The 27567-nt window shown below is 41.9% G+C and overlaps 1 protein-coding gene across 1 annotated transcript in view; it reads right to left on the reverse strand.

Annotated features, from left to right (window-relative positions):
• The window catches only part of LOC124612676, a 173946-nt gene that overhangs the window by 19519 nt on the left and 126860 nt on the right, over positions 1–27567 (reverse strand). Inside the window, exons 4-5 of the mRNA XM_047141000.1 lie at positions 18294–18808; positions 14103–14201 (exon numbers count right to left, since the gene is read on the reverse strand). Coding sequence (XP_046996956.1) covers positions 14103–14201; positions 18294–18808 — 614 coding nt within the window. The remainder of the gene's footprint in view (positions 1–14102; positions 14202–18293; positions 18809–27567) is intronic.

The following is a 27567-nucleotide window of genomic DNA, read 5'->3' on the forward strand; positions in this document are numbered from 1 at the left end:
TACATACTAGAACTCAGGTAGACAGAGAAAGTTATGTTGAAGAAAGAAACAAAGCCAAACAGATAATTGCAGCATCCAAGAAGAAATCTTGGGAAGACTTTGAAAACAGGTTGGAGACTTTGGATCAAGCTACTGGAAAACCATTCTGGAGTGTAATTAGCAGTCTTCGAAAGGGAGGTAAGAAGGAAATGATAAGTATTTTGGATAGGTCAGGAAAACTGCTGGTGAATCCTGTTGATGCCTTGGCCAGATGGAGGGAATATTTTGAAGAGTTGCTCAATGTAGGAGAAAATACGATCAGTAATGTTTCAGATTTCGATGTACAATGGGACAGGAATGATGATGGAAATAGGATCACATTTGAGGAAGTGGAGAAAATGGTTAATAGATTGCAGTGCAATAAAGCGGCTGGGGTGGATGAAATTAAGTCGGAACTCATCAAATACAGTGGACTGTCAGGTCTTAAATGGCTACACAGGATAATTGAAATGGCGTGGGAGTCGGGACAGGTTCCATCAGATTGGACGAAAGCAGTAATCACACCAATCTTTAAACATGGAAACAGAAAAGATTGTAACAACTACAGAGGTATCTCTTTAATCAGTGTTGTGGGTAAAATCTTCTCAGGTATTGTTGAAGGGAAAGTGCGAGTATTAGTTGAGGACAAATTGGATGAAAATCAGTGTGGGTTTAGGCCTCTTAGAGGTTGTCAGGACCAGATCTTTAGCTTACGGCAAGTAATGGAGAAGTGTTACTAGTGGAACAGGGAATTGTATCTATGCTTAATACATCTAGAACAGGCATATGACCTGGTTCCTAGGAAGAAGTTATTGTCTGTTCTACGCGATTATGGAATAGGAGGCAAACGTTTGCAAGCAATTAAAGGTCTTTACATAGATAGTCAGGCAGCAGGTAGAGTTGACAGTAAATTGAGTTCATGGTTCAGAGTAGTTTCAGGGGTAAGACAAGGCTGCAACCTGTCTCCACTGTTGTTCATATTATTTATGGATCATATGTTGAAAACAATAGACTGGCTGGTTGAGATTAAGATATGTGAACACCAAATAAGCAGTCTCGCATATGCAGATGACTTAGTTGTGATAGCAGATTCGATTGAAAGTTTGCAAAGTAATATTTCAGAGCTAGATCAGAAATGTAAGGACTATGGTATGAAGATAAGCATCTCCAAAACGAAAGTAATGTCAGTGGGAAAGAGATATAAACGGATTGAGTGCCAAATGGGAGGAACAAAGTTAGAAGAGGTGGATGGTTTCATACTTAGGATGCATATTCTCACAAGATGGCAACATAGTGAAAGAACTGGAAGCGAGGTGTAGCAAAGCTAATGTAGTGACCGCTCAGCTTCGATTTACTCTCTTCTGCAAGAAGGAAGTCAGTACCAAGACTAGGCTATCTGTGCACCGTTCAATCTTTCGACCAACTTTGTTGTATGGGAGCGAAAGCTGGGTGGATTCAGGTTACCTTATCAATAAGGTTGAGGTTACGGATATGAAAGTAGCTAGGATGATGGCAGGTACTAATAGATGGGAACCATGGCAGGAGGGTGTCCACAATGAGGAAATCAAAGAAAAACTGGGAATGAACTCTATAGATGTAGCAGTCAGGGCAAACAGGCTTAGATGGTGGGGTCATGTTACACGCATGGGAGAAGCAAGGTTACCCAAGAGACTCGTGGGTTCAGCAGTAGAGGGTAGGAGGAGTCGGGGTAGAGCAAGGAGAAGGTACTTGGATTCGGTTAAGAATGATTTTGAAGTAATAGGCTTAACATCAGAAGATGCACCAATGTTAGCACTGAATAGGGGATCATGGAGGAATTTTATAAGGGGGCTATGATCCAGACTGAACGCTGAAAGGCGTAATCAGTCTTAAATGATGATGATGATGATGATGATGATGATGATGTTGATGATGACGATGTAGCGTAAAGTACCGCCGTTGTTATGGACGTTTACATCGTCCCTAGTATCCTAGGTGTTTTGATTGTGGTTTGCATATCTCAGTGTCGGTTAGACCGTCAGTGAGACAGTGCCTCGCATTCCTGCGAGTGCACCGTTTCTTACATATTTTTACGAGCTTCAAACATAACCGATATATTTTCAATTATCTGTGTAGTTACAAGTTTATATATATATATATATATATATATATATATATATATATATATATATATATATATTGTAATCTCTTGTGTGTTTGAGTAATCTTTAGTTTAAAGTCGTTAATTTCGTGCAAGTTTATTTATCAAACACAGTTCTGCCTTTGTTAACTGTCTAGTGTATATCTTAAGCCATTTTTAGTATTGATGGGGACTGTGATTGCTGTGTATGCATGCGAGCTGAGTTGGTGACCATTCGCTCACAGCTCCAGGCTGTGTTGGCTTCATCAGACAGCTTGAACCTGCTGCCAGTGGGCATCATTGTGGGGGCTGGATGTGCAAATCCTAAGGATGTGGAGTACGTGCCACGTGTCCCCTGGTTACTGCTTGTACTAAGGCTGACCCCTCACCAGTGTTCGAGTGGGAAGTCGTTCTACAGTCTGACGGGCGTCGAAAGACTTTCTGGGAGGCCGTTCGGAAGGCCGTTTCGATTCTTCAGACGGTAAGGCTTCAGGTGATAGATGCGGCTGATGATTTCCCAGAGACAGATGCAGATGCTCACCCTGTTCCAGAGGAAGCCTCTCGAGCCGCAAGGTCTGGGCTTTCACGGGGGTGAATTTGTTAGTAGTTGGGAGCTCCAACATTACCTGCGTAATGGTTGCCCTTAGGGATATGACTGAAAGGAGTGGACGGAGTCCAGTGTGCACTCCTTGTGCATACCATGTGAAGTCGTTGCAGGTGTGGAAAGTGAGCCTCCGAATGCCATGAAGAGCACAGGGTGCAGCCAACTGTGGGAGGTGGCTCATGGTACGAACGATGTCTGTCACTTAGGATCAGAAAGGATTCTCTCTGGTTTCAGCCGGGTAGCTTAAGTGGTAAGGATTGCCAGTCTTGCATGCGAGATGAAGGCACAGCTCACTATCTGCAGCATCGTCGACAGTGCCGGCTATGGTCCTTGGGTATAGAGCCAAGAGGAGCGTCTGAATCAGAGGCTCAGGCGGTTCTCCGATCGTGTAGGCTGCAGATTCCTCGACCTGCGCCATCGGGTGGTGGGTTTCCGGGTTCCGATTAATACATCAGGAGTTCACTACACAAAGGAAGCGACTACACGGAAAGTGCGGGCTGTGTGGAAGGGACTGGGTCGTCTTTTAGGTTAGAGGGTCTCGGGAAACTACAGAAAGGATATCAGTCCACAGCGTCGCAGGGAAAACGCAGGAAGGTAGAGATAGAAAAAATTAATATTGTAGTTCTAAATTGTCGTAGCTGTGTTGGGAAAGAACCGGAGCTCCAACCACTAATAGAAAGCACTGAAGCTCATATCGCTATAGGTACAGAAATACAGCTGGAAATAATTTTAGCTGAAGTTTTTTCAAAGGACGTAAACGTGTTGAGAAAGGACAGATTAAATACAGTCGGTGTTGGAGTGTTAATTGCTGTCAGAAGAAGTTTATCTTATACTGAAATTGAAATAGGTAGTTCCTGTGGGGTTAATACGGGCAGAGGTTATGCTTGGCAATCGGAATAAATTAATAGTTGGTTCGTGTGACCGACACCCTGACTCAGATGACGCAGTTGCTGAACAGTTCAAAGAAAACTTGAGCCTCATTTCAAATAGGTACCCTACTCATACAATTTTGGTTGGTGGTGACTTAAATCTGACCTCGATATGTTGGTAAAAATACGTGTTAAAATCCGGCGGTAGGAATAAAACGTTGACCGAAATTGTACTGAGTACTTTCTCCAAAAATTATTTCGAACAGTCAGTTCAAAAGCCCACTCGAAGTGTTAATGGTTGCTAAAATATACTTGACCTATTAGCAACAAATAATTCTGAACAAATAGCGAGCATCATAACGGATTCGGTGATTAGTAACCACAAGGCGAGACTGAATACCGTCACATCCAAACCCATCAAAAATAAACGCAAAGTACATCTATTTAAAAAGCCGATAAAAATTCGCGAGACTCCTGTCTCCACTCACTCCGATCTGACTATGTAAGAGTAGACCAGTTGTGGTTTCAGTTCAAAGAAACTGCATCCACCGCAATTGAGAGATACATACCACACGTATTAATAAGCGATGGTACTGACCCCTCCTGGTAAACTGAACATGTCAGAACACTCTTGCAGAAGCAACTAAAAGAACACTCCAAATTTAAAAGAACGCATAATCCAAAAGATTGGCGAAATTTTATAGGAACTCGAAATTTAGCGCGAACTTCACAACGAAACTCTGTCTCGAAGTCGGGCAGAAAATCCAAAAATTCTGGTCATATGTAAAGTACACAAGCTGCAAGAAGCAACCAGTACCTTCACTGCTCGATAACAATGGTTATGTAACTGATGGCAGTGCCACTAAAGCATAGTTAATAAACAAGGTTTTCCGAAATTCGTTCAACAAAGAGGACGAAGTAAATATTCGAGAATTCGAATCTAGGAGAACTGCCAACACGAGTAACTTGGAAATAGTATCCTTGGTGTAGTGAAGAAGCTTAAATCACTTAATAAAGGTAAGGCTTCCGGTCCAGATTGCATACCACTCAGGTTCCTTTCGGAATATGCTGATGCAATAGCTCATTATCTAATAATGATACACAATCGCTCGCTCATAGAAAGATCTGTACCTAAAGACTGGAAAATTGCACAAATCCCCAAGAAAGGAAACAGAAGTAACCTCTGAATTACACACCCACATCACTAACGTTGATTAGCAGTAGGATTTTGGAACATATTCTGTGTTGAAACGTATTCTGTGTTGGAACATAATGAATTATCACAACAAAAAGAACGATTTATTGACTAATAGTCAGCACGGATTTAGGAATAGCTCCTATCCTAATGAAGTAATGAGTGCTATCGACAGGGGTTCCAGATGGCATTCGACACCGTTCCACACAATCGTCATCTAATCAAACTGCGTGCCTAGGGAATATCGTCTCAGTTGTGCGACTGGATTCATGAGTTCCTGTTAGGTAGGTCACAGTTCGTAGTAACTGACGGAAAGTCATCGAGTGAAACACCTTTCGTTATTACGCAATTGAACAAGAAATCTATACACTTCTGAAAACAGTTCTAGCAACTCTCCTCTGTTAAATTGAAACTGCCACAAACTGTCCAAAACTAATAAACCAGCACCTTCACTAATTCTGTTTCCATAAAACAATAATGCAGTTTCAAAAATATAATCTTCTCCAACGTTAGGTGCGTTGGGATTCAGGGGGGCGTCACGGACAACAGGTGAGAAATCAACAATGCGTCCCCAATTTGATCCAAAGAAATCTCTTGCAGTCATTTATTTCTGAAATTACACACAAGATGTTGAAGAATTTTTTAAACAAAATGTTACATAATAATCTACCTTACATAATACAGACAAAGTCTTTCTTAAAATATTTTCTGAATCTTTTTGAGGTTCATTACCACTTAACAAAACACCCATACACTAGTCACCAAATGAATTAGCACACAATCTACAATGATCAGGTACTTTACAAATATTTTCCACCTGTGCAATAGCATTTTCCTCTTTCAATATACTGTCAATAGGACATGAAGTACTTGGCTTGAAATAATGATAAAATTTAAAACTAGTCCTCTTATTTATTTTACGAAATTTTATATTTCCAGAATCATACTTTGACAAACTACCAGGATCTTCACCATACTTTAAGTGACGTATGCTTGCATAAGAATTTTGTGCTGGTTTTGAAACTATTAACATTTCACTTGGCTGTACCAAACCACTTACTCTACACTTAGACAAACTATCTAAACAAGCATTTAATCTCCTTTGCATGGAACTATTATCTTTAGTTTCCTCAACAGTATTGGACAAATGAGGAAACAACATTTCATGTACATTAAATCCATAGAATTTAATTACTGCCTTAGATGGTAATACCCTGTCGTAATTACATCTAAAAGTATGAAACCATTCCTTATGTTTCAATGGAACTAATTTAAATTTTTTAAAGTTTTGATCAAAGTCAGTTCCACCATATCTAAATGCCATATTTACGGTATGCCAAAAAGTCAATTTTGCATGACACATTGGTGCAACTGGCATTCGCCACACCGGCATCAAACGACGAGATTTTCTATTTAATCTCCTTGCTCGTCTGGCTTTAATATACTTCGGAAGAAGACGACGCTTCATCCTGCGCATCTTCCTCCTCTTCGCAAAGTTCAATAATTTCCTGTTCAATCGACTCCTGGGGCGTAGGCGGAGGTTCCACCTTGACCGGAGACGATACCTTGCAATGACAGATATGACAGTCAGCTCTCACAATATTAACACGTGACAAAAATGCTTCATCTGTCACTTGCAATTCGTTACTCACAAATATAACAAGTCCTCTGTGTGTAACTTCTTTAGGCGGTGAGCCTTTAACATTCACTGCCACTGGTCTACCTTCCATTAACCTCTTTAAAATAAAATTATAATGTTTCCACTTACTCCACTCAAATTCCTCAAACAAAATAATTTGATGAAACCCTTGAACATATCCACCAAAACCGAAATTATCAGGAAATGGTAAAAATACTTCATACTTCTTAATAATTTTGTCAATTAACGTACTCTTTCCAATATTTGTATCACCCCACAAATATAATTGTTGCTTCCTTACCTTCTTAGATTGTATCGCATTGTTGTACCAATCCACAACTTCCTTGGCCCAACCAATATACGGATAATCAAACAGAGTGAAAGGCTTCTGAGACTTTGTTTTAGTCTTAAATGAAGCCAAAAATTTCTCTATTTAATTCACTCTGTGATAATTCTGACAAACAAAAGCATCACAATAATCAATTACAGATGTCGCTTCAGCGTAGCGGTGCAGTTGGTAATAAAACTCAATCTAGACTGATTTATGTTCGTTAATGCATAGCCATCTTCTTTAGTAATGTAATGTAGCCATGCTCGCTCGTTCCTTGGAAACTGTATATCAAAAGTACCACAGCCTCCATACTTCATTAAGTAACGAGCTCGAACATAATTAGAATAGACTGGTTCTTTAAGCTTCATGTAAACATGAACGTGCATACCCTCTCTTAAGTGATAACACTCCTCGGCAACACAGTATTCCTCAACACTGAATTCAGAGAGAAGCCACTCTTTAATAGCAACCTTACTCTCCACTGTGTCACAGTCAACTGTGATGCCGAACTTAGTGCCAGGCACGGCGCGCTTGCGCTTATCAACACTTCCGGTTCTCCTACCAGCGCCGCGGCGCAAGCCGCCGTGCTGCCTGACCGCAACTTCCTGTGCAGCTGCTACCGCAGCGTTATCACCAACTTGATTTTCCAGCAACACGGGCCTAGTAATACTAGGGCCCGTGTTGCCCGGCACCGCTACGCCCGGCTCACCGCCTTCTTTAGGCTGACCGCCATCTTTAAGCCATCCACACTCGTCACGGCCTTCTAATGGCTGACCAAGCCGTGACTGGCGGCCATCTTGCCGCCAAGGGCTACCAACATTACTTAACTGTTGGCCATACTGACTTAATTCCTCCTCACTATCACTAACTGGCTGATTTTTCTGACCACATGGAATACCCAAACAACAACAAATATTACCACAAGCACAAACATCATGAGGTTCAAAATTATCATTAAATCTTCCTGATAAGACATCAGCCATATAAGGACTAGGTACTGCATTTTCAACTGGTAAATTATCACGTACCATAACACGAATTACCCAAACAACAACAAATATTACCACAAGCACAAACATCATGAGGTTCAAAATTATCATTAAATCTTCCTGATAAGACATCAGCCATATAAGGACTAGGTACTGCATTTTCAACTGGTAAATTATCACGTACCATAACACGAATTTCTGCAGCTTCAATTAAATCATTTAAGTTATTCATTTTCCTCATCAAAAAATATTTTAAACTCGATAAAAATTGGTGCTCTATAAATTCTCTTAACCAAATTTCTTAACTTATGTCTTCCACAAATCCAACGAGCACTCACAATGTAACCATCACTAATTGTCATAAAACTGACTTGCTTAACTAAGGTCTTAAGATCAACTTTAACTTCAAAAACCCTCATTCATAAATATACCACAATGGCAACCACTTAGCCTTTCTTAAGTGCCAATACCTATACCGACACCTTTCGTTATTACGCAATTGAAAAAGAAATCTATACACTTCTGAAAACAGTTCTAGCAACTCTCCTCTGTTAAATTGAAACTGCCACAAACTGTCCAAAACTAATAAAGCAGCACCTTCACTAATTCTGTTTACATAAAACAATAATGCCATTTCAAAAATCTGGCCTTCCCCAAGGAAGTATTATAGGCCCTCTGCTGTTCCTGATATACCTAAACGACAAAGGAGACCATCTGAGCAACCCTCTTAGATTCTTTGCAAAATATTTACAAAAGAAAGAAAAACAGGTTGAAGGGAACCTCAGGGATGACCGTTTTGGGTTCCGGAGAAATTTAGGAAAACACGAAGCAATAGCGATCCGTCAGCTTATCTTAGAAGACAGCTTAAAAACAGGCAAATATACGTTGATATCATCTGCAGGTTAAGAGAAAGTTTTTCAATGTTGACTGGATTATACCCATTGAGCCGGCCGGGGTGGCCGAGCGGTTCTAGGCGCTACAGTCTGGAACCGCGCGACCGCTACGGTCGCAGGTTCGAATCCTGCCTCGGGAATGGATGTGTGTGATGTCCTTAGGTTAGTTAGGTTTAAGTAGTTCTAGGTTATAGGGGACTGATGACCTCAATAGCTAAGTCCCATAGTGCTCAGAGCCATTTGAACCATTATAACCATTGAAACTCTGAATGTATTAGGCATATAACACACAAGGTGAAAGGTTATATACAGCTGTGCAGAAATCAGACTACAATTAAAAGAGTCGAAGAGTTGTAGCCTCTCCCAGTTAGTATTTAATCTGCACGATGAACAAGTAGTAAAGGACAGCAATGAGGAATCTGGGAAAGGAATTAGATGCCAGGGAGGATAAATAAATACTTTGATGTTTGCGATGATATTGTAATTCTGTCAGAAATAGCAAAGGACTAGGAAGAGCGGTTACAAGGAGTGAGCAGTGTTTGGAAAGGAGGATATATGATGAACTTCAACAAATGTAAAAGAAAGTCAATAGAGTGTGGTGTATGTAGTTGAGTTTTTCTATTTGGGCACCAAAATAGCTGATGATAGCCGAAACAGAAATAATATAAAATGCGAACTGGTTATAGCAAGAAAATCATTTCTGAAAAAGAGGAATTTATCAACATCGAACATAAATTTATGTTTTGTAGTAGTAGCCTTATACGGAATTGAAACGTGAACCGCTACGGTCGTAGGTTCGAATCCTGCCTCGGGCATGGTTCAAATGGTGGTTCAAATGGCTCTGAGCACTATGGGACTCAACTGCTGTGGTCATCAGTCCCCTACAACTTAGAACTACTTAAACTTAACTAACCTAAGGACATCACACACATCCATGCCCGAGGCAGGATTCGAACCTGCGACCGTAGCAGTCGCACGGTTCCGGACTGCGCGCCTAGAACCGCGAGACCACCGCTGCCGGCCGGGCATGGATGTGTGTGATATCCATAGGTTAGTTAGGTTTAAGTAGTTCTAACTTTTAGGGGACTGATGACCTTAGATATTCAGTCGCATAGTGCTCATAGGCATTTGAACCAATTCGAAACGTGAGCGACAAGCGTTTCAGACAACAAGAAACTAGCAGCTCTGGAAATGTGGTGCTACAGATGAATGCTGAAAGCTAGATGGGTAGATCGCGTAACTTGTGAGAAGGTATTAAATCGAAATTGGCAGAAAGGAAATTTATAGCACAACTTGAATTAAAGAAGGGGTTGGGCGATAGAAGACATTCTCAGGCATCAAGGTGTTGTCGAGATAATACTAGAATAAAGCACTGGGGAGGGGGGATGGAAGGAGGCCAAGGAATTGAGCCGTTACGGCTCGCTTTTTAAATTTTTTGTTTTGTTTTTGAAATCATCCTCTTTCTCAGTACTCGCCGCACTGTAAATATCAAGATCGGATTGGAGTCTCTGGTCGCCGCATATCTTTGGCGAGTTGGCTTCACGTGCACCGCGACGCGACAGAGCGAAGAAGAAAGGGGTTGCTGTGAGTTACTCTGGACTGTGGGTGAGGAGCGAAGTCTGTGACGGAGGGCAAGGGCGTTTGGTCGGTGGGGCCCCGTGCAAGCAGTCGTTTGGCTGGGTACGCCGTGGGCTCGAAGATCGTAGTGTAGAGGGCCGGTGTTGTCCCGATGGCCGTCATCGTGTGGTTATTCAAGGGCTGAGAAGTGATTTATTGGTTCTGCCCTTCGATTCCGACGATGAATTATGGCAAGTTTGGCGTATGAGGTGAACATGAGAATTCGAAAAAAGGTGCACGTTGCTGGCGCGTGTATCAGACTTTTGAGTGGTGTAAGCTTCGCTTCGGTATTGCAGTCTCCAGCAAGAGCGCTGCTTGGGAGGAGAGCGTTGATATCGGCATTGTCATCTATTTAGCTGCTTCAAGGTAAATGTTTTGGGTCGAAGGTGGAGCCAAGTGAGGGACAAAATGATTCCTCGTCTTATTAAGAAACCTAAGTCGGCCCCCAGCGTGTTAAACTCTGTTATCTACAGTTATAACGAGTAATTTGACACTCTGGTAGTGTCCACGACTGAACTTTGGAGGTACCGTTAAGTGTTTATAGTAATGGAAAGACGAGTGTGGAGCTATTCAGTCGGACGCTTATGAATCGAGTTAATCGCATTTCACTTCTTATAGTATTTTACGGTTCTACTTCTCGTGGCGAAATCGCCGATAGTATTTTCATACTTTAGCTTCGGGTGTAATTCTGTGGTTTGGTGTGGCCCTCCCAAGAGTTTAAAGCCCCACATATTTTCTTACTGCCTTTGCTGAAGTTTCCTTGCAACAATTGTTGACTTGCCTCTTGTCTACCCACCGTACTGCTGTTTGGTGCGGTGCGGTATAGTCGAAGTGTTCAGTAGTACCGCATCTACCCCCTCGGCCGTTTTAAGATTTGCGAGCCGCGTCCGTATCGACATATAATCCCAGAATGCAATTTGTGTAAGTTGGTTGCGCCGTATTAACGTTTTGTACATCGTGGAAAATCTTTTCCTTGCCGCTTGTGATCCTGAAGGACAGCACGGTTCACAACAGCGCACGACCACGACGAAATCAAAAGATATGTATTGTATTTTATTTTTTTAACGGATGTAACCAATGAGCTAAGTTGATTTGTGTATTTTTTATTTATTCTGAAAGGAAAAGATTTGCATACCAGATTAAGGATAACGTCTATGCTTAATTATTTGTCATAATTCGTTGGGTGTAGTATGCATCACATGTAGGGAGGTTTATGGTGTAAAATGTTTAAAAAGAAGGAAAATATTTTGTGATACTGTGCGCATCGTAGAGGCTACGGGGTTTTATTGCATTTAAGTTGTTGTCTTAATTAAAATTTTGTGATCAATATTTTATTGCCTTTAGAGATCACAGGTGATTGCCATGTAGCGTTAGAATCTTTTATTTAACCTTGCATTATGCAATTTGTATTTTTTTCCTTTGCTTCAAAAGGGATTTTGAGTTTTAAGCGTTGTAAATTGATTTTGAGAGCTGTTATTTGACCTACTATTATTCAAGAGACCGTTGGTTAAATAATGCTTCAGGAACTTTCATTGAGAAACTGTATTGAGGCTCTTGCTGTTCATGATAACGAATGTTCACTTACTATTTTAAAATCAAGTTAATGATGTTGTAGAATGAATAAAGGTAAAAAAAAACCTTATATTAGAGAAACGGTGGCTGCCCGTACTCCCCAACTCGAAGTATCCAAGGTATTGGCCTTCGGGCGTTGTCTGATGTTTTCCCCGGTATCTATTCCAGCTAACGCCTGAATACAGTAAGCAGGTTCAAATGGATGCAGGTTGCAACAGTTATTCGGAGATGAAGAGACTTGCACAGGACAGACTAGCGTGAAGAGCTGCACCATGCCAATCTTCGGTCTGAAGACCACAGCAAAAACAACAGTAACAACAACAACAACAACAACAACAACAGTAACTAATAATGATTGCTTGCTCTGTTCATGCGTAATATTAATCATTAGTGGCCAATCCAAGCAAACGATGTCACCTTTATTCCATAAGCTTCTGTATTGTTTACAAATCTTAAGTTTACGAATTACACATGTTTGAATGTATACCTGATGTAGTAGCTAATTTATTGGTTCAAGTCGTCTGGTGCCAGACAGCAGAATATATGAAAAAGGCGTAAGCGAAATAATGCAGAAGATATATTAGTTTGCCATTATCAGGAGTATCGGTACGTCAGATGTGTGAGTTCTTTTTGTATTTATCTTAAAACATTACATCCTGTTCTTTCCCACATAAGTGTGACATGCTGTATAATAAGCTAATGTTGACGCAGACTCGAAAATTATTTTCTTTTGCATTCTAGTAACACTTCGTGGTGTCACCTTGAGGTCTCTAACACAATGCATAAATTTTACCTACATGACAACTTGAAGTGCATTCTAGTAACACTTCGTGGTGTCACCTTCAAGTCTCTAACACAGTGCATAAATTTTACCTACATGACAACTTGAAGTGAGATGTAAATCAAAATGAACACACTTTATAACAAAAAAATGTTTGAAGATATGTAAAAGTACAGTTCCATTTCTGTTTCTTGTTATGCCAAACTAAAATTTTTATATCAAAAATTATAACTCATGACATGCGATATATTCCATGTTTATGCACTATGTTACAGACGTGAAAATGACAACGAAGTCTGTCGAAACAGGTTGTTTGTAAATGAAGAAATATTTACGCGATCTTGGCTTTAAAAAGGTTTTACTTCGTGGTCACCATATTGAAATTGGGAAAGATACGAAGTATTAGAATCTTTATCCGGTTTGCTTAGGCGGCTGGAGTTCTCGGCATCTAGTTTAGAGATTACTGGTAGGACACTAATGATTGAAGGAATAAGTTGAAAGAATTCAGAAAACACTGCCGGTATTGTAACAGGTCGGAACAGCTCAAATGAAAAAATAACAGAAGTGTTCATGGAGACTAAATGGAAATCACTGGAAGAAATCGTCTTCAATTAATTTAGAGAGCCGGTATTCTACGTAGTCTGTTCCATAAATCTATCAAACTCATTGCGTATTTCATATAAGGATTTTGTGATCAACACGGGAGGGGCTATAAAAAGTCAGTTTGTTCCACACTCCATTTGCCGTTTTGTGATCATGATTAATCATTCAGTTTAATAGCAATGTAACTGGGAGATTCCCCTTGAATTATGACTGTGCTGATATTGAAATGTGAGATGTGGGCACAATATTATAGATGTTCTACACACATTGTTTGTAATTGCAATGCATAACGGGTGAATGGAACAGAGCCCAGGAGAATTTAATCTTTTAAAGTACAACTCTAAAAATAGTTGTACTAAAGGATTGTTAGAAAATCTTTAGTATCTGGTATTTGAAATAATCTTCTATGCGTATAAATAATAAGATAATTAAGCACTTAGTAAGCAGTATATTTTCAGTTACAGGAGTGTGATATCATATGTAACAAATATGAAATAAACATAGACAAAAGAGAAAGCTCTCCTCTAAAGTTCCGAAAGATCTATATGATGACAGTTAACAACGCCACATATCAAAGATTGCAGACATACTGGCGTATAAATTCGCTTACTGATATTTTGCAGTACAAGAAGTACCAAACATAACGAAAAGGAAATGTAAGTTACAACACAGGTAAAACGCGACTCATTTTACAAATAAGTCAAGAAACACGCTCTGGAAATGTTATGTTCGTACTAGATTCATATTATGACAACGGTGAGTGACGTAAGTTATATGGCTTTCCTGCGAATCTCCGAAAGAGTTTCCACCCCCACGAGGGAAAACAAGTGATTCTTGAGAGAGACGGATCCACTATGGAGGAGGATACTCACAGATAATCACTCTGGAGATGAGCTCGGGCAGAGGCGTGTGTTCTTCCTTTGTCGGGTGCGCTCCCCACTCCTCGCGTTGCACCAGACACAGCTCGCTGTCTGTAACAGATAGCGTTTCTGAGGATGAGCCCAAAGACGAAACGTTGCAGTAGTGGCGATCATTTTTCTCTTCTGGCACACAATAAAGAATTATTTTATTAATACTGAAGTAATAAAAAATGTTCTTGCCACAGCATTACGTGAAAGATTGTAAGTGGCTTCTTTTGCACTCTTATCATGCTACATCAAATGGTTCAAATGGCTCTGAGCATTATGGGACTTAACTTCTGAGGTCATCAGTCCCCTATAACTTAGAACTACTTAAACCTAACTAACCTAAGGACATCACACACATCCATGCCCGAGGCAGGATTCGAACCTGCGACCGTAGCGGTCGCGCGGTTCCAGGCTGTAGCGCCTAGAACCGCTCGGCCACCTCGGATGGCCATGCTACATCGTAACGTATGATGAAGGTATTAGTATCCAAGCATGAGTGTTACATCTAGCAGTGGGGTGCAAGCTATTTGGAAATTTTGTATGTGCTGGATCGGAAACGAAACCGAAACGTTGTCTCTTGCCTTGGGAAGTATTGGTCCCGACCACATCACCCTTCTACTTTCCCAAGTTCACAAGTTTCCCTCCACACACTAGCACTCCTGGAAGAAGGATATTGCAAAAGCTTTGTTAGACACGGAGTAGAGGTTGTTTCTCGAAAGGCAAGGTTCCGAGTTCGAGTCTCGGCCAGGATCATAATATAAAATGTCAGAAACTTTGGGAACAGCACACAGTCTTCTGCAAAACGGTCATTCTGAAAACAATCCATAAGCTGTGGCGAAGCCGTTCCTCCCCAGTGCGCCTTTTCGAATGAGTACTAGTCTGGCACGACATGCTTTAGAGCGTTTGAATAATTTGGAATGTATCAGTGGGGCACTGGTAGATGGAAAGATGTGAAATCAGGTTCTGCTTCATACGGAGATACTGAAGTCGGTAAGAGAAATGCCCACAGCAGGCGAGCTTAGCTGTCCATGTCTCAATATGTTGCAAACGTTTGTCAGGAGCTTTCAGGCTTCTCACTAAAATATAATTTAATACTTGAACCACATTTAATTTGTAACTAAGAATATTTCTTTCTCATTTCTGTGTCATAAAGACGATGCAAAAGCATTGTATAGCAGGAATATCGATATAGGGATACCATGTGGTAAATTTATATAATGGAAAGAATAAACAGAGAATCCTGTTAACGTCGTGAGAAGCAGTACACTATAATACATTCCCGTGCACTATTAGCAACGTGTGTAACCAACTACGTTACATGTACCTTTTGCTTTATTTGATTTTTACCTTATTTGTCCACTGACAAATATCCACCGTTTAGGCAGCTACAAGAGACTGACGTAAGCTGACCAACGGATATTACTTCTATTTATTTAATGAGGGACTAGTATCGAGCAAACATGCCCATCATTAACAGCATCTTATAAGTTGTTTCGGGTCATCTGTCATGTTTACTGGCAGATGATTGATTTGTATGAAGAAAAGCAAAGCACCCTGAACTGAACCCCGTGGCAACACCGGCATTTTGTAAACCCAGTCAGATTCAAACCTCTTCTCTTTTTCTTGAAACTGGACTACCGCTCTCTAATTTCCAGATATAAAGTGAACCATTGTTACGCTTGTTGCCTAATCACAAAAGTTACAATTCGTGCAAGATTATCGCAGGGTCCACGCAATTATGAGCTATAGTTAAATCAATAAAATATCTGCGGTCCTCAGCCTACCGTTTAGCCGCGTCAGTGCCTCTTACACAAAGGAATAAATTACATTTCCTGTGGATTCTCCTTTCCCAATGCCAGATGTCGAGTTTGACAACAAATTATGTGTACTGAGATGGGTCACTACTCTCCTGCACATTAATTTGTCAAAAACGTTTGAAGACGTTCAGTATCTTGATATAAGGTATGAAAAACGATCAGACACTTTACATATTACGTTGAGCGTTGTAGAACGACACAGGAAGACAGTTTTAGTTTGCCATTCTCTTTCCTCAAATATTTGCTTCAAAATGTTCCAATTACCGAAAGAAATTTCCTTTTTTGCTGCTGAATCTGTAGGTGCATTGAAACATGTAAGAGGAGGATATTTGCAACGTTCTCATGGTGTTGAGTTTATAAGATATGATGTTATTTTTGAATCTTATAGCGTAAGAAGTGGAGTTCCAAGACAAGTAATGTTAGCTATAACGTGGCAATGCATACAGTGTAAAATCCAAGGTCAAAGATGATTTCTTTGGATTAAGGCTCAACCAGCATTCTTCCAGTGAAGAAGTTGATTTAATCGCTAAGGAAGCCATCCTCAAAACTGTATCGTTTGGTCACCCAGAACGCATTCCAAAAAATAGCGGGATGTCTGGACACCATAAAGCTAGTTTGTGGTACATCTAATGCGTGCCTTTAGCTTGTAATCACCGTAGACCTTGTTTTTCCTTGTTTTCAATGACGTCTGTTTTCCCACAGTCTGTTCCTTTAGAGCAACCCTAGTGTTAAAAATAAGTTTCTAAAACTTTTGCGATCTGACGAAGTACCATTGTTACAACACACCTCTTGAAATTATATTAGCAGCCTCCGGAAAACTGTATTTAATGCAAAGAGTATATATAACGTAGTATATGGAGAATGATACTATTTGTGATATTAACACAAGTATCGGCATTTTACATAGCCAACCTACAGGAAAGAAACTAGACGACTTTGAAACGCTTCAAATATGCAAACACCAATGAAAACCATATGGATTCATCCCAAATAACAAAAATTACGACATTTACAGCAATATCATCTCAGTTTCTGTAGTATCCTACATTAGTAAAAATGATCTCTCTCTCTCTCTCTTTTTCTCTCTCTCTCTCTCTCTCACACACACACACGCACGCACGCACACACGCACACACACACACACACACAATGTCGATATGAAATGATGGCTAAAAATGTTGTATGTTAGGCAGTATTGGCAAGATTATTATTATACACAGCCTGACAAAAAATGAAGCACCGGGAAGACACAGCCAAGTCTCAATGTAACTTCGTTCATGTACACAGCATCGGCAGATATGTAAATGATTAGAGTTGTAATTCCGTGCAAGAGTTACAACGGCCATTAGAGTGTGTTAGTGTTGTTCATGTTTAGTGCAGTTACTGGGTTTGGTTAGTTATACAGGGTGGTCAGAAACAGTCAGTAAAACGTGTAAGGGACTCGCACGTCATTTTCTGTGCAGGTGGCTGGACACAGTCGATACTGAAGAGTATGTTTAACAGTCTGTTCTTCCCGACAGTCACATTGGGTTTTGTTTTCTTTAGTGTATCCCCATTTTCCGGGTTAACCCACGATCTGCCCACTCCTGACCTCTACCTATTCAAGGACATCCAGACTGGCCAGTTCATGAGCTGATCCTTTCACACCAGAAACATCTATATGAACACAACAAAAGATTCAATACCATCTGGCTCTGCATTACTTACGCGACTTACCAACATTTTTGAAATCACTTTCATGTTACAGGAGTAGAAGACGTGGTGGACCACATCAAGTTTGGAAGGTAGAAGACGAGTTACTGGCAGAAGTGAAGCTGTGAGGACGGGGCGTGAGTCAGCTCAGATGGTAGAGCACTTGCCCGCGAAAGGCAAAGGTCCCGAGTTCGAGTCTCGACCCGGCACATAGTTTTAATCTGCCAGGAAGTTTCATATCAGTGCACTCTCCGCTGCAGAGTGAAAATCTCATTCTGGAAACATTCCCCAGGCTGTGGCTAAGCCATGTCTCCGCAATATCCTTTCTTTCAGGAGTGCTGGTTCTGCAAGGTTCGCAGGAGAGCTTCTGTGAAGTTTGGAAGGTAGGAGACGAGGTATTGCCAAATGTAAAGCTGTGAGGACGGGGCGTGAGTCGTGCTTGGATAGCTCAGATGGTAGAGCACTTGCCCGCTAAAGGCAAAGGTCCCGAGTTCGAGCATCGGTCCGGCACACAGTTTTAATCTTCCACGAAGATTCATATCAGCGTACACTCCGCTGCAGAGTGAAAAAATCTCATTCTGGCACATCAAACCAGTCAGTAGATTGGTGATCCCCAGAAAATGTTTAACGGTTGCCCACCCCTTACCTTGGTCCGGCTTGGTGACGCTGATGCTCCTCTCGATGCTGGAGCGCTGCAGCACGTGGTTGACGCTGAGCGGACCCAGCACGTAGTTGACGCCGCCCAGGTGAACGTTTCTGGAGTTGGACACGCTCACCACCTCGTGACTTTCGCTGGAGCGCTCCGTCAGTGTTTCTCCGTGGTCTCCGCTGAATTCCGCAACATGGCTGCCTCCCTGTCGCATCGCGACCGCCACACTCTGTCCGCTCACCGTCGGGCTAGTCGCCACCTGAAGACTGCTGGCGACGGCTTCTGCGCGTAGCACGGCTCTCTGACCACCAGAGCAGTCCCCGCTGCCTTCAGGCTTGTTGACAGTCTTCGGTAGGTGGAATTCGTAATGAGGTGTCAGTGGACTGAACGCTCCATTATTTCCTACATGGGAATCCATGGAGGCATTCGGTTTCTCTGCAGTGCACTCCCTTTCCACGTGTGAACTGTCATTCGTTCTTTCAGAAGCCGTACCTACACGGTCAGATTGTTTCCTGAAATTAAAAGGACAAATTAATCACTTCGTTGTACGTGCAGGTACTGAACACATGGGAACAGCGTCCCTTAAAGATTAAAATTGCACGGCTGCCACAAGTCGCATGTACATTTTTCACTATTTAGACATGTTGTAAGTAGGCAGTTTTGTAGTGAGTCTGCATCTTTGGTGGGCCACCAATACCATAATCTCTACCAGGACTAAAGTGGGTCTGCTCTGTGATGACCTACCTACCAATATTCTTCCGTGGTGGCCCATTACCTGTCTGCATGTCAAGAGTCAGCACTGTCTTTCCGTTGGAAGGACAACACTACTTCTTCAAGACTGCATGGAAATGCACTACTTCCGTGTGAATTTTCTTTTACTGATCAGACTTTCTGCAATGTAATTACTACTGTGATGAATAATCAGGACTGTCTTTATGAGAACAATTTTTGATTTGGACGAACATTGTATCAATAACTGCGTGCATTTGATATATTTGTTATAGTTAATACAAAATATTTGCAAATAATTATTGGGCGCTGCCCAAAACAATTTGTAAGGTTTTTTGTGGGGAGCATGGGGGCTACGTAAGTAGGCTGTTTAGGTTTTTATGTTGGTAACGCCACGTAGAACTCTGTATGAAAATCACTGACTGTGCTGTGTGCAGTCTGTGGCTGGCTGGCATTGTTGGAATATTCACTGCCGCGTGGGATTAGCCGAGCGGTCTGGGCCGCTGCAGTCACGGACTGTGCGGCTGGTCCCGGCGGAGGTTCGAGTCCTCCCTCGGGCTTGGGTGTGTGTGCGTTTGTCCTTAGGATAATTTAGGTTAAGTAGTGTGTAAGCTTAGGGACTGATGACGTTAGCAGTTAAGTCCCATAAGATTTCACACACATTTGAACATTTTTTTTGGAATATTCACTAATGTAGTGTTGGGCAGTTGACTGTGAACAGCGCGCAGCGTTGCGCAGTTGGAGGTGAGCTGCCAGCATTGGTGGATGTGGGGAGAGAGATGGCGGAGTTTTGAGAGCGGACGATCTGGACGTGTGTCCGTCAGAAAAAGGAAATTTGTAAGACTGGATGTCATGAACTGATATATGTATTATGTCTTTTGAACACTATTAAGGTAAATACGTTGTTTGTTCTCTATCAAAATCTTTCATTTGCTAACTATGCCTATCAGTAGTTAGTGCTTTCAGTAGTTAGAATCTTTTATTTAGCTGGCAGTATTGGCTCTCGCTGTATTGTAGTAGTTCGAGTAACGAAGATTTGTGTGAGGTAAGTGATTCATGAAAGGTATAGGTTATTGTTAGTCAGGGCCATTCTTTTGTAGGGATTACTGAAAGTCAGATTGCGTTGCGCTTAAAAAATATCGTGTGTCAGTTTAGTGTTGATCAGAATAAGTAAAGAGAGAAATGTCTGAGTACGTTCAGTTTTGCTCAGCTGTTTGGAAAACAAATAACGCAGAGGTTTTCCAGCACTGTCATTTATTAATTTCTCTCAGGGGACGCTTCAATGTGTTACTAGTTACGGAATACATTCACATCTGCTATTATGCATTGACGTCAGCTGCTTCCGACACATGAAAATGTGCGCCTTACCGGGACTCGAACCCGAATTTCCCACTTATCGCGAGCTGTCGCCTTGATCACTTCGGCTATCTGAGCACGCCTCCATGACCGATCCACTCGACCAACACGAGCAACTTCAGAAATTACACATCCGGGGGCCATACGTTACAGCCCACGACAACGTAATTTCTGGAGATGCTCGCGTTGGTCTAGTGCAGTGGTTCCCAGTCTTCCTTACACCGTTACACCTGACTGCAATAAGACATTACCTGGTACCCTCACGATCCTGCCATCTGTTGCCCGCCCCCCTCTCCCCCACATTATCACCAACATTAGCACCCAACTAAACTGTTGAATGAAACACTTGCCTTGGATCACTTCTACTTTTAGAATGATTAAAGATGAATGACAATTAGTTTGTGTGTGAGTGTGAGTGTGTGTGTGTGTGTGTGTGTGTGTGTCTGTGTGTGTGTCAGAATGAATAACACAGGAATTCGTGGTACATCGCAAGTTTTACCCACAGCTTCTCCTCAGATAAGAAAGCTATCCACAGTGAGAGTAGACATTTGTTACAAAACAAACTTCCCCTGCGTCATTCCTCTCCATTGCGGCACTTCCTTGACCTGCACACTCAAACCCCATTTAAAAACAAAAAAGTTAAAATGTATGCACTATATGTTCGTAAATCACTTGATTGCTGCCCTCCTTACTTCTAAATTGGCAAAAATTGGATGACTTCAGGCTGTTAATGCTTTGTGTCTGATCACAGCCACTGATTATAATAGTAATAATAACACTGCGTACAGCCCTATAGAAGCCCTTATGTAGGTACTACTGTCTCTTGCTGTCAATTAATTCATTTATCTTTTTCGAATCGAGTAATGAAGCAATTTCTGGATTACTGCAGGTACTGTCTACAACTTTTACAAGACTTTTCTTGAGACATTAGCAGTTGTTACGTGTATGTCTCACTTTTATCATCAGCGATGTTCAGGACAATGCACAACACACGTATGTGTGTAGTGGGTGGACTATGTGAGGAACCTGTAACCTCCACCACATTAATGCTGCTAATTGAGGAAAAGTAATTATTGATAACTTATATAATCTATATTATAATCTTACCAAATTGAGACAATAGTAATGATCTTTTGAAAACAATTTCGAGTCATGACCAACAGAATCGAATCATTTACACACATCAAAAAAAGTTTTGCACCACCTCTGTTCCGAGAGTTCCGGAACCAGCACAGAAATTTGGAATAGAGATCAATATAAACATCATTTTCGCGCTTTCTGTTGCTCATGAAAACCACACATTGCATGTTCTGCCACCGTACAGCGAGACCTTGAGGTGGTGATTCAGATTGCTGTACACACCAGTACCTCTAATGGCCAGTAGTACGTCCTCTTGCACTGACGCATGCCTGTATTCATTGTGGCATACTATTCACAAGTCCATCACGGCACTGTTGATCCAGATTGTCCCACTCCTCAACGGCTATTCGATATAGATCCCATAGAGTGGGTTGGTGGGTCACGTCGTCCATAAAGAGCCCTTTTCAATTTAACTCAGGCATGTTCGATAGGGTTCATGTCTGGAGAACATGCTGACTACTCTAGTCGAGCGATGTCGTTACCCTGAAGGAAGTTATTCACAAGATGTGCACGATGGAGGCGCGAATCGTCGTCCATGAAGACGAATGCCTCGCCAATATGCTGCCGATATGGTTGCACTATCGGTAGAACGGTGGCATTCACGTATCGTACAGCCGTCACGGTGCACTTCATGATCACCAGCGGCATACGTCGTCCCCACATAATGCCACCCCAAAACAGCCGGGAACCTCCACCATGCTGCAGTCGCTGTGTAGGGAAGCAGCCTACTCACGCCATAGTAAATTCACAGCAGTCTTTCCATTGTGTGCCAGCCAGTCCGCTGTAACTAGCTCTGACGTCATAAATGTTGCGCTATACTTTAAAAATTAAGCAAATAACCTGAAACGGTTCTAGCATGTCGAGAGTAATACTACATTAATACGTGTTGAATATCAGTTCGATAACTTTAACCATTTTCGAAATTTGGACGTTTTTCTGTAAGAATCATTGGCGCAACAGAAAAGAGCTAGAGACTTAAAAATTTATATTTAGATTCCTTTTCCATAATAATTTAATAGAAACAGTACTTTGGATCTCACAAATTAAGATTTTAGTTGAAATTCATAATTTTCTGGTTTTTGTCTTAAAAATTAAGTAAGCAAGATAGAGTAAATAGGCTAATAAATAAGGCTAGGATGTTTATATTTAAGTAGAATGGAGATCCGCTATAACCACAAAGATATGAGAAGTTTCATTTGAATAACTATAAAACTATAGCGATAGCGTATCTCCAAAGGGCAAGTTCAGAGCTCGTCTACTGCGTGCAGTGTAATTAAATTAATTCTCTCGCCCAAAATATTTAACTTAGCCATGTCAAACTTTTATTATGATTACTTACCTGTGTGCTGAATGCGCATTTAAATTGAGAGCTTCATCTGCCATCAGCAAAAGGAGCTATGATTTATTCAATAACTTAATGTGGTGCATTACTAGTCCAGCGGCTAGTCGGGAGAGCCGATTTGATTAGGCGTTCCCTTAGCCGTCCGCACCGCGGCTTTATATATAAGAACGCTGCGCGAGAGAGGAAGGCCCCAGTTCTCTCCAGACACTGAACAGCACGCCATCTGTGTCGGGAGTCGCGTCGCGTCGGTATCATTGCTATAAACAGCCTCGGATGCCGTATTAAGTTACTCGGGATACGTGTAACCATGAAATCATTTTCGAGTGAAGTGTTAATTGTGGGTTGACTTTAATTATCTATCTTCAGTTTGCGTATGTCGTATTTTCACGTGCCGTCGCGGGACAGAGATTCTACCATTATTTAGCGTGGCGTCTGATGAACCTAATCATCAAATTGTGGCGAGCATTCATTTAAATATTTAATTTGGACAGTTATAGTGGCATCAGCGCATTAGAGTCTGAACTGCTCTGTTAGTTAGGTTGTGTGGATTCCTTTTTTTTCATCTGTGACTTTCAGAATATAGAGAAAGTTTTTGATTATAAATCGTTTTTGATTATAAATCCCAGACAATCTCCTAATTCCTCAGAGCTATAAGCTGTAGCTATAAGTGTATTTCTCAGATGAAGTGGGCACTAGGAATTCTAATTACAGGCTTCACGTTTTGCTAATCACTTTCTGGTTGCCAATATTGTAGTTAGAGAGCCAGTGTTGAGAACGGCAAACAACAGCATAAATAATAGGAACATTTAAATAACAATTAATTCCACCCACCGCCCCACATATGGTTAATCGGCCAGGAAGTGTTTCAACATTCAAACATTTATGCAACAGAAAATTTTCTAACTGCCGCCCCACATATGGTGCATCGGCCGGGAAGTGTTTCAACATTCAAACATTATTAAAAACAATAATTCCAACCGCCGCCCCACATATGGTGCATCGGCCAGGAAATGCTTCTTTTCTACATCACAAAACATTATATAAAACAATAATTCCACCCGCCGCCCCACATATGGTGCATCGGCTGGGAGATAAACTGAGTAAAAGTGAAAGTGATTTTTAAATATTCGGATTCGCGAGTGAAATGCGACACGCAACCGAGTAATAGAACAGTGAAAGTGTTACGTGTGCATGTGGACGACGCAATTGGATTAACAACGCATCTGGATTGACGGAGCTGGCACAGAGTCTAGCGGCGCTGCGGCATCACGAGAAGCCAGTTTCGCCTCATCGCAGTCGTCCGCCGGAACAGCCGGAGCTGCGCCTGCAGTTGCGGGCCATGCAAACAAACAACAGCCGTCGGAGTGCTGTCTGCAGTTCAGCGTGCTGCGTCGCATCAGTAATCCTGGTGCGGCGTGCCGGCAACGCCATACGTCGTGCAGAAGGAACTAAGTTAAGTGAGAAGCTGTTAAAATTTTACTAACCTGCACTAAAAGACTGTCGGAAATGGAACTGCCAGAAGAAACTGAGGTTAAACTTAAATCAGAACCTATGTCTGTTGAGGGATCTGTAAATCCAGACAACGATTCAAGTGTAAATATGCATGAAAATAGTACTATTATAGTGAAATTTCAAGTATTGTCTCCTGACAGTAGTGTAAAAGTGGGCAATGATTCAATAATAGAGACCCCTGTAGTAAAGAAGAAATCAGAAATTGTTAGTTCATTGGATGATAGTTTCTCTGATGAATTAAAAATGAAACAATCACCAGAAATGGTAGAGTTTAAGAAGGAGAAGTTAGATATGACTGATCAATCAGAAGTTTCATTTAGTTTTGATGATTCTGGTATTGGAGCCAGTTTTTCGTCACCTGAGTGTGGTAAGAAACCAACTAGTGAGCAACCCAAAGATACTGGGGCTATGGATTTAAATGTTATATTACAAGCAATAGCTGCTAGTAATGCTAAAATGACAGCTGAATTAAAATCGGATGTAATTGAGGTAAATAACAGGATTGTGGCCAGCCAGACCAATTTTAATAAACGGTTTGAGGTAATGGACAATAAATTAGAATCCAATAAGGCTGAATTAGAAACTTTCTTCAAGGATGGTTGCAATAAGTTGAAAGAGGATCTGGACAGTTTGAATTATAAAATTGATTACAATCATGAAGATATTAAGAAAAAGGTTTCTCAACAGTTTTCTGAAATGTATAAAACAGTAAAATCCGAAGTTGCTGAGGTTCGCAGAGACTACCAAATGGAAGATGCGAAGCTGGAGCACAAGTTAACAGAAAAGATCGAGGCGGAATCTGAACTGTGCTCAGATAGGTTTAAAGATGTTCATATAAAAGTAAACATATGTCAAGCAGAAGTAGACGCAATCAAAACTGATACTACTCATATTGTGCAAAGAGTAGATAATGTTGAAATGAGAGTAGAAAATATTAGTACTAACATTGCTAACATTGAGAGTAAAGTAGCTTCAGTAACTTCTGGTAATGGTAGTATGCAACAAATTGTAACTGCAAACGCCGCTTTTATCGGGTGTCGGCAGTTCTTGCGGTTCGATCCAGATAAAAATATCCTCCCGCTAGATTTCTGAAACGATTTTGAAGATGTGATTCCACCAACTTGGCCTGAACGAGAGAAAATCTCATTTATTAGAAGCCATTTAGCAGGTGACGCCATGCGTTGGTCAGCTGATGTTATGTTGAAGTGTAAAACATAAGCGGAGTTTAAAACAGCTTTAATTAATGAGTATTGGTCTAGCAATAAGCAAAATGAAGTGTTGAGAGAATTTCGGAGTGGAAAACGCTTCAATGCAGGCAAGGAATCTATTAAAGAGTTTGCTAGGTTCTATTCGGAATGTTGTTGGGCCCATCTGTACAGCGCTGTATGGTGTCGTGTTTGCAAAGATGGACCTCGCCATGGACGGCGGAAGCGAAGTTGCGTATCATGAAGCCTATTTCGCACAGTTTGAGTCGTAACACGACGTCCTATGGCAGCACGAAAAGCATTAGTCAACATGCTGATGTAGCTGTCAGGCTTCCTCCGAACCATAACCCGTAGGTAGCGGTCATCCACTGCAGTAGTAGCCCTTGGGCAGCCTGAGTGAGACAGTTCCTGTCTCTCTGTATCTCCTCCATGTCCGATCAAAATCACTTTGGTTCACTCTGAGACGCCTGCACACTTCCCTTGTTGAGAGCCCTTCCTGTCACAAAGTAACAACGCGGACGCGATCGAAACGCCGTGTTGACCGTCTAGGCATGGTTGCAAGAGCCGTGTACCTCCTTCCTGGTGGAATGACTGGAACTGATTGGCTGTCGGAGCCCCTCCATCTGATAAGCGCTGCTCATGCATGATTGTTTACATCTTTGGGTGGGTTTAGTGACATCTCTGAACAGTCAAAGGACTGTGTCTGTGATACAATATCCGGCCGGCCGAAGTGGCCGCGCGGTTCTGGCACTGCAGTCTGGAACCGCGAGACCGCTACGGTCGCTGGTTCGAATCCTGCCCCGGGCATGGATGTGTGTGATGTCCTTAGGTTAGTTAGGTTTAACTAGTTCTAAGTTCTAGGGGACTAATGACCTCAGCAGTTGAGTCCCATAGTGCTCAGAGCCATTTGAACCATTTTGATACAATATCCACAGGAGTTCGGGAACCAGGATGATGCAAAACTTTTTTTGATGTGTGTACTTTCATGCCGTCGTGGTTGAAGTATATCTTGCGTGGCTATTCAAAACTGCCAACGAGGCAACGGTGTTGCACCATGGGCCACAGGGGTGAACAGCGGCTGCTGAGATGTGTATGGACGAAAAGTCATGTAACTGTTGAGCAACTGACCACCCAGATGAGCCAAGGAACTACCTAAAGTGTCTCCTCAACGACTATTTAGCAAACGTTGCTGCATTTGGGCCTTCACAGCAGGGGCTTCATTCTTGAAACGATGCTGACTGCTGTTCACCGGCGACAATGGCTGGAATTTGCACACCAATACTGCAGCTGGACATTCACCAGGTGACAATAGCTGGCCTTTTTAGAATCGCGCTGTGTGCTCCATCGCTCAGATGGCTGTTGGCGTGTACGGCATGAAACGTCTGGAAGCGAACATACTGAGCCGTGCACAGCTTGTGTTCATGCTGTTTATTCCTTGTCATCTTGTCTTTACCATACTGCTGCCTCTTTCTTATTCGATTTACTGGCGTCACTAAATTGCTGTCTTGCCTGCCCGTGAGTGGCAGCAGCAACACTTATCGATAAGAACACTGTCGTATTATCTTTGGAGCGACCGCTAGTATTTCTGGGTCATCATGTGTTGGGAGTTGAGTCAGGATGGAGCAGCAGTAAGGCCATGACTCACCCGACCTTGGTTGGTCGTTCAGTCTGTCGTGTTATGGGACGACCGCTTCTGGATTCTCCATGTGTGCTGACTTGTGATTCGTCCTTGTTGTTCCACAGTCACTGGTTTTATATTGTTCGAGTTGCTTGTGGAAGTGTTTCATGGAACCATGTGTAGCTTGTTTGGTTTTGACTGAGCAGCTATTTTAATGCTGTCTGTGTGCTGTAGGCAGTCGGTCAGTTGGGACAGAGCAGTGAGGAAGTCTCCGTGGCGTGAGGTCAGGCCGGGACCGCTGGCATGCACGGTTTGGAATTGTGAGGCGTTAGCTGCGGGAGCTACGAAGCTCGTTGTCCACCGAACCTG

This window comes from Schistocerca americana, chromosome 4, assembly GCF_021461395.2.
Source record: "Schistocerca americana isolate TAMUIC-IGC-003095 chromosome 4, iqSchAmer2.1, whole genome shotgun sequence".
Classification (NCBI taxonomy): Eukaryota; Metazoa; Arthropoda; class Insecta; order Orthoptera; family Acrididae; genus Schistocerca; species Schistocerca americana.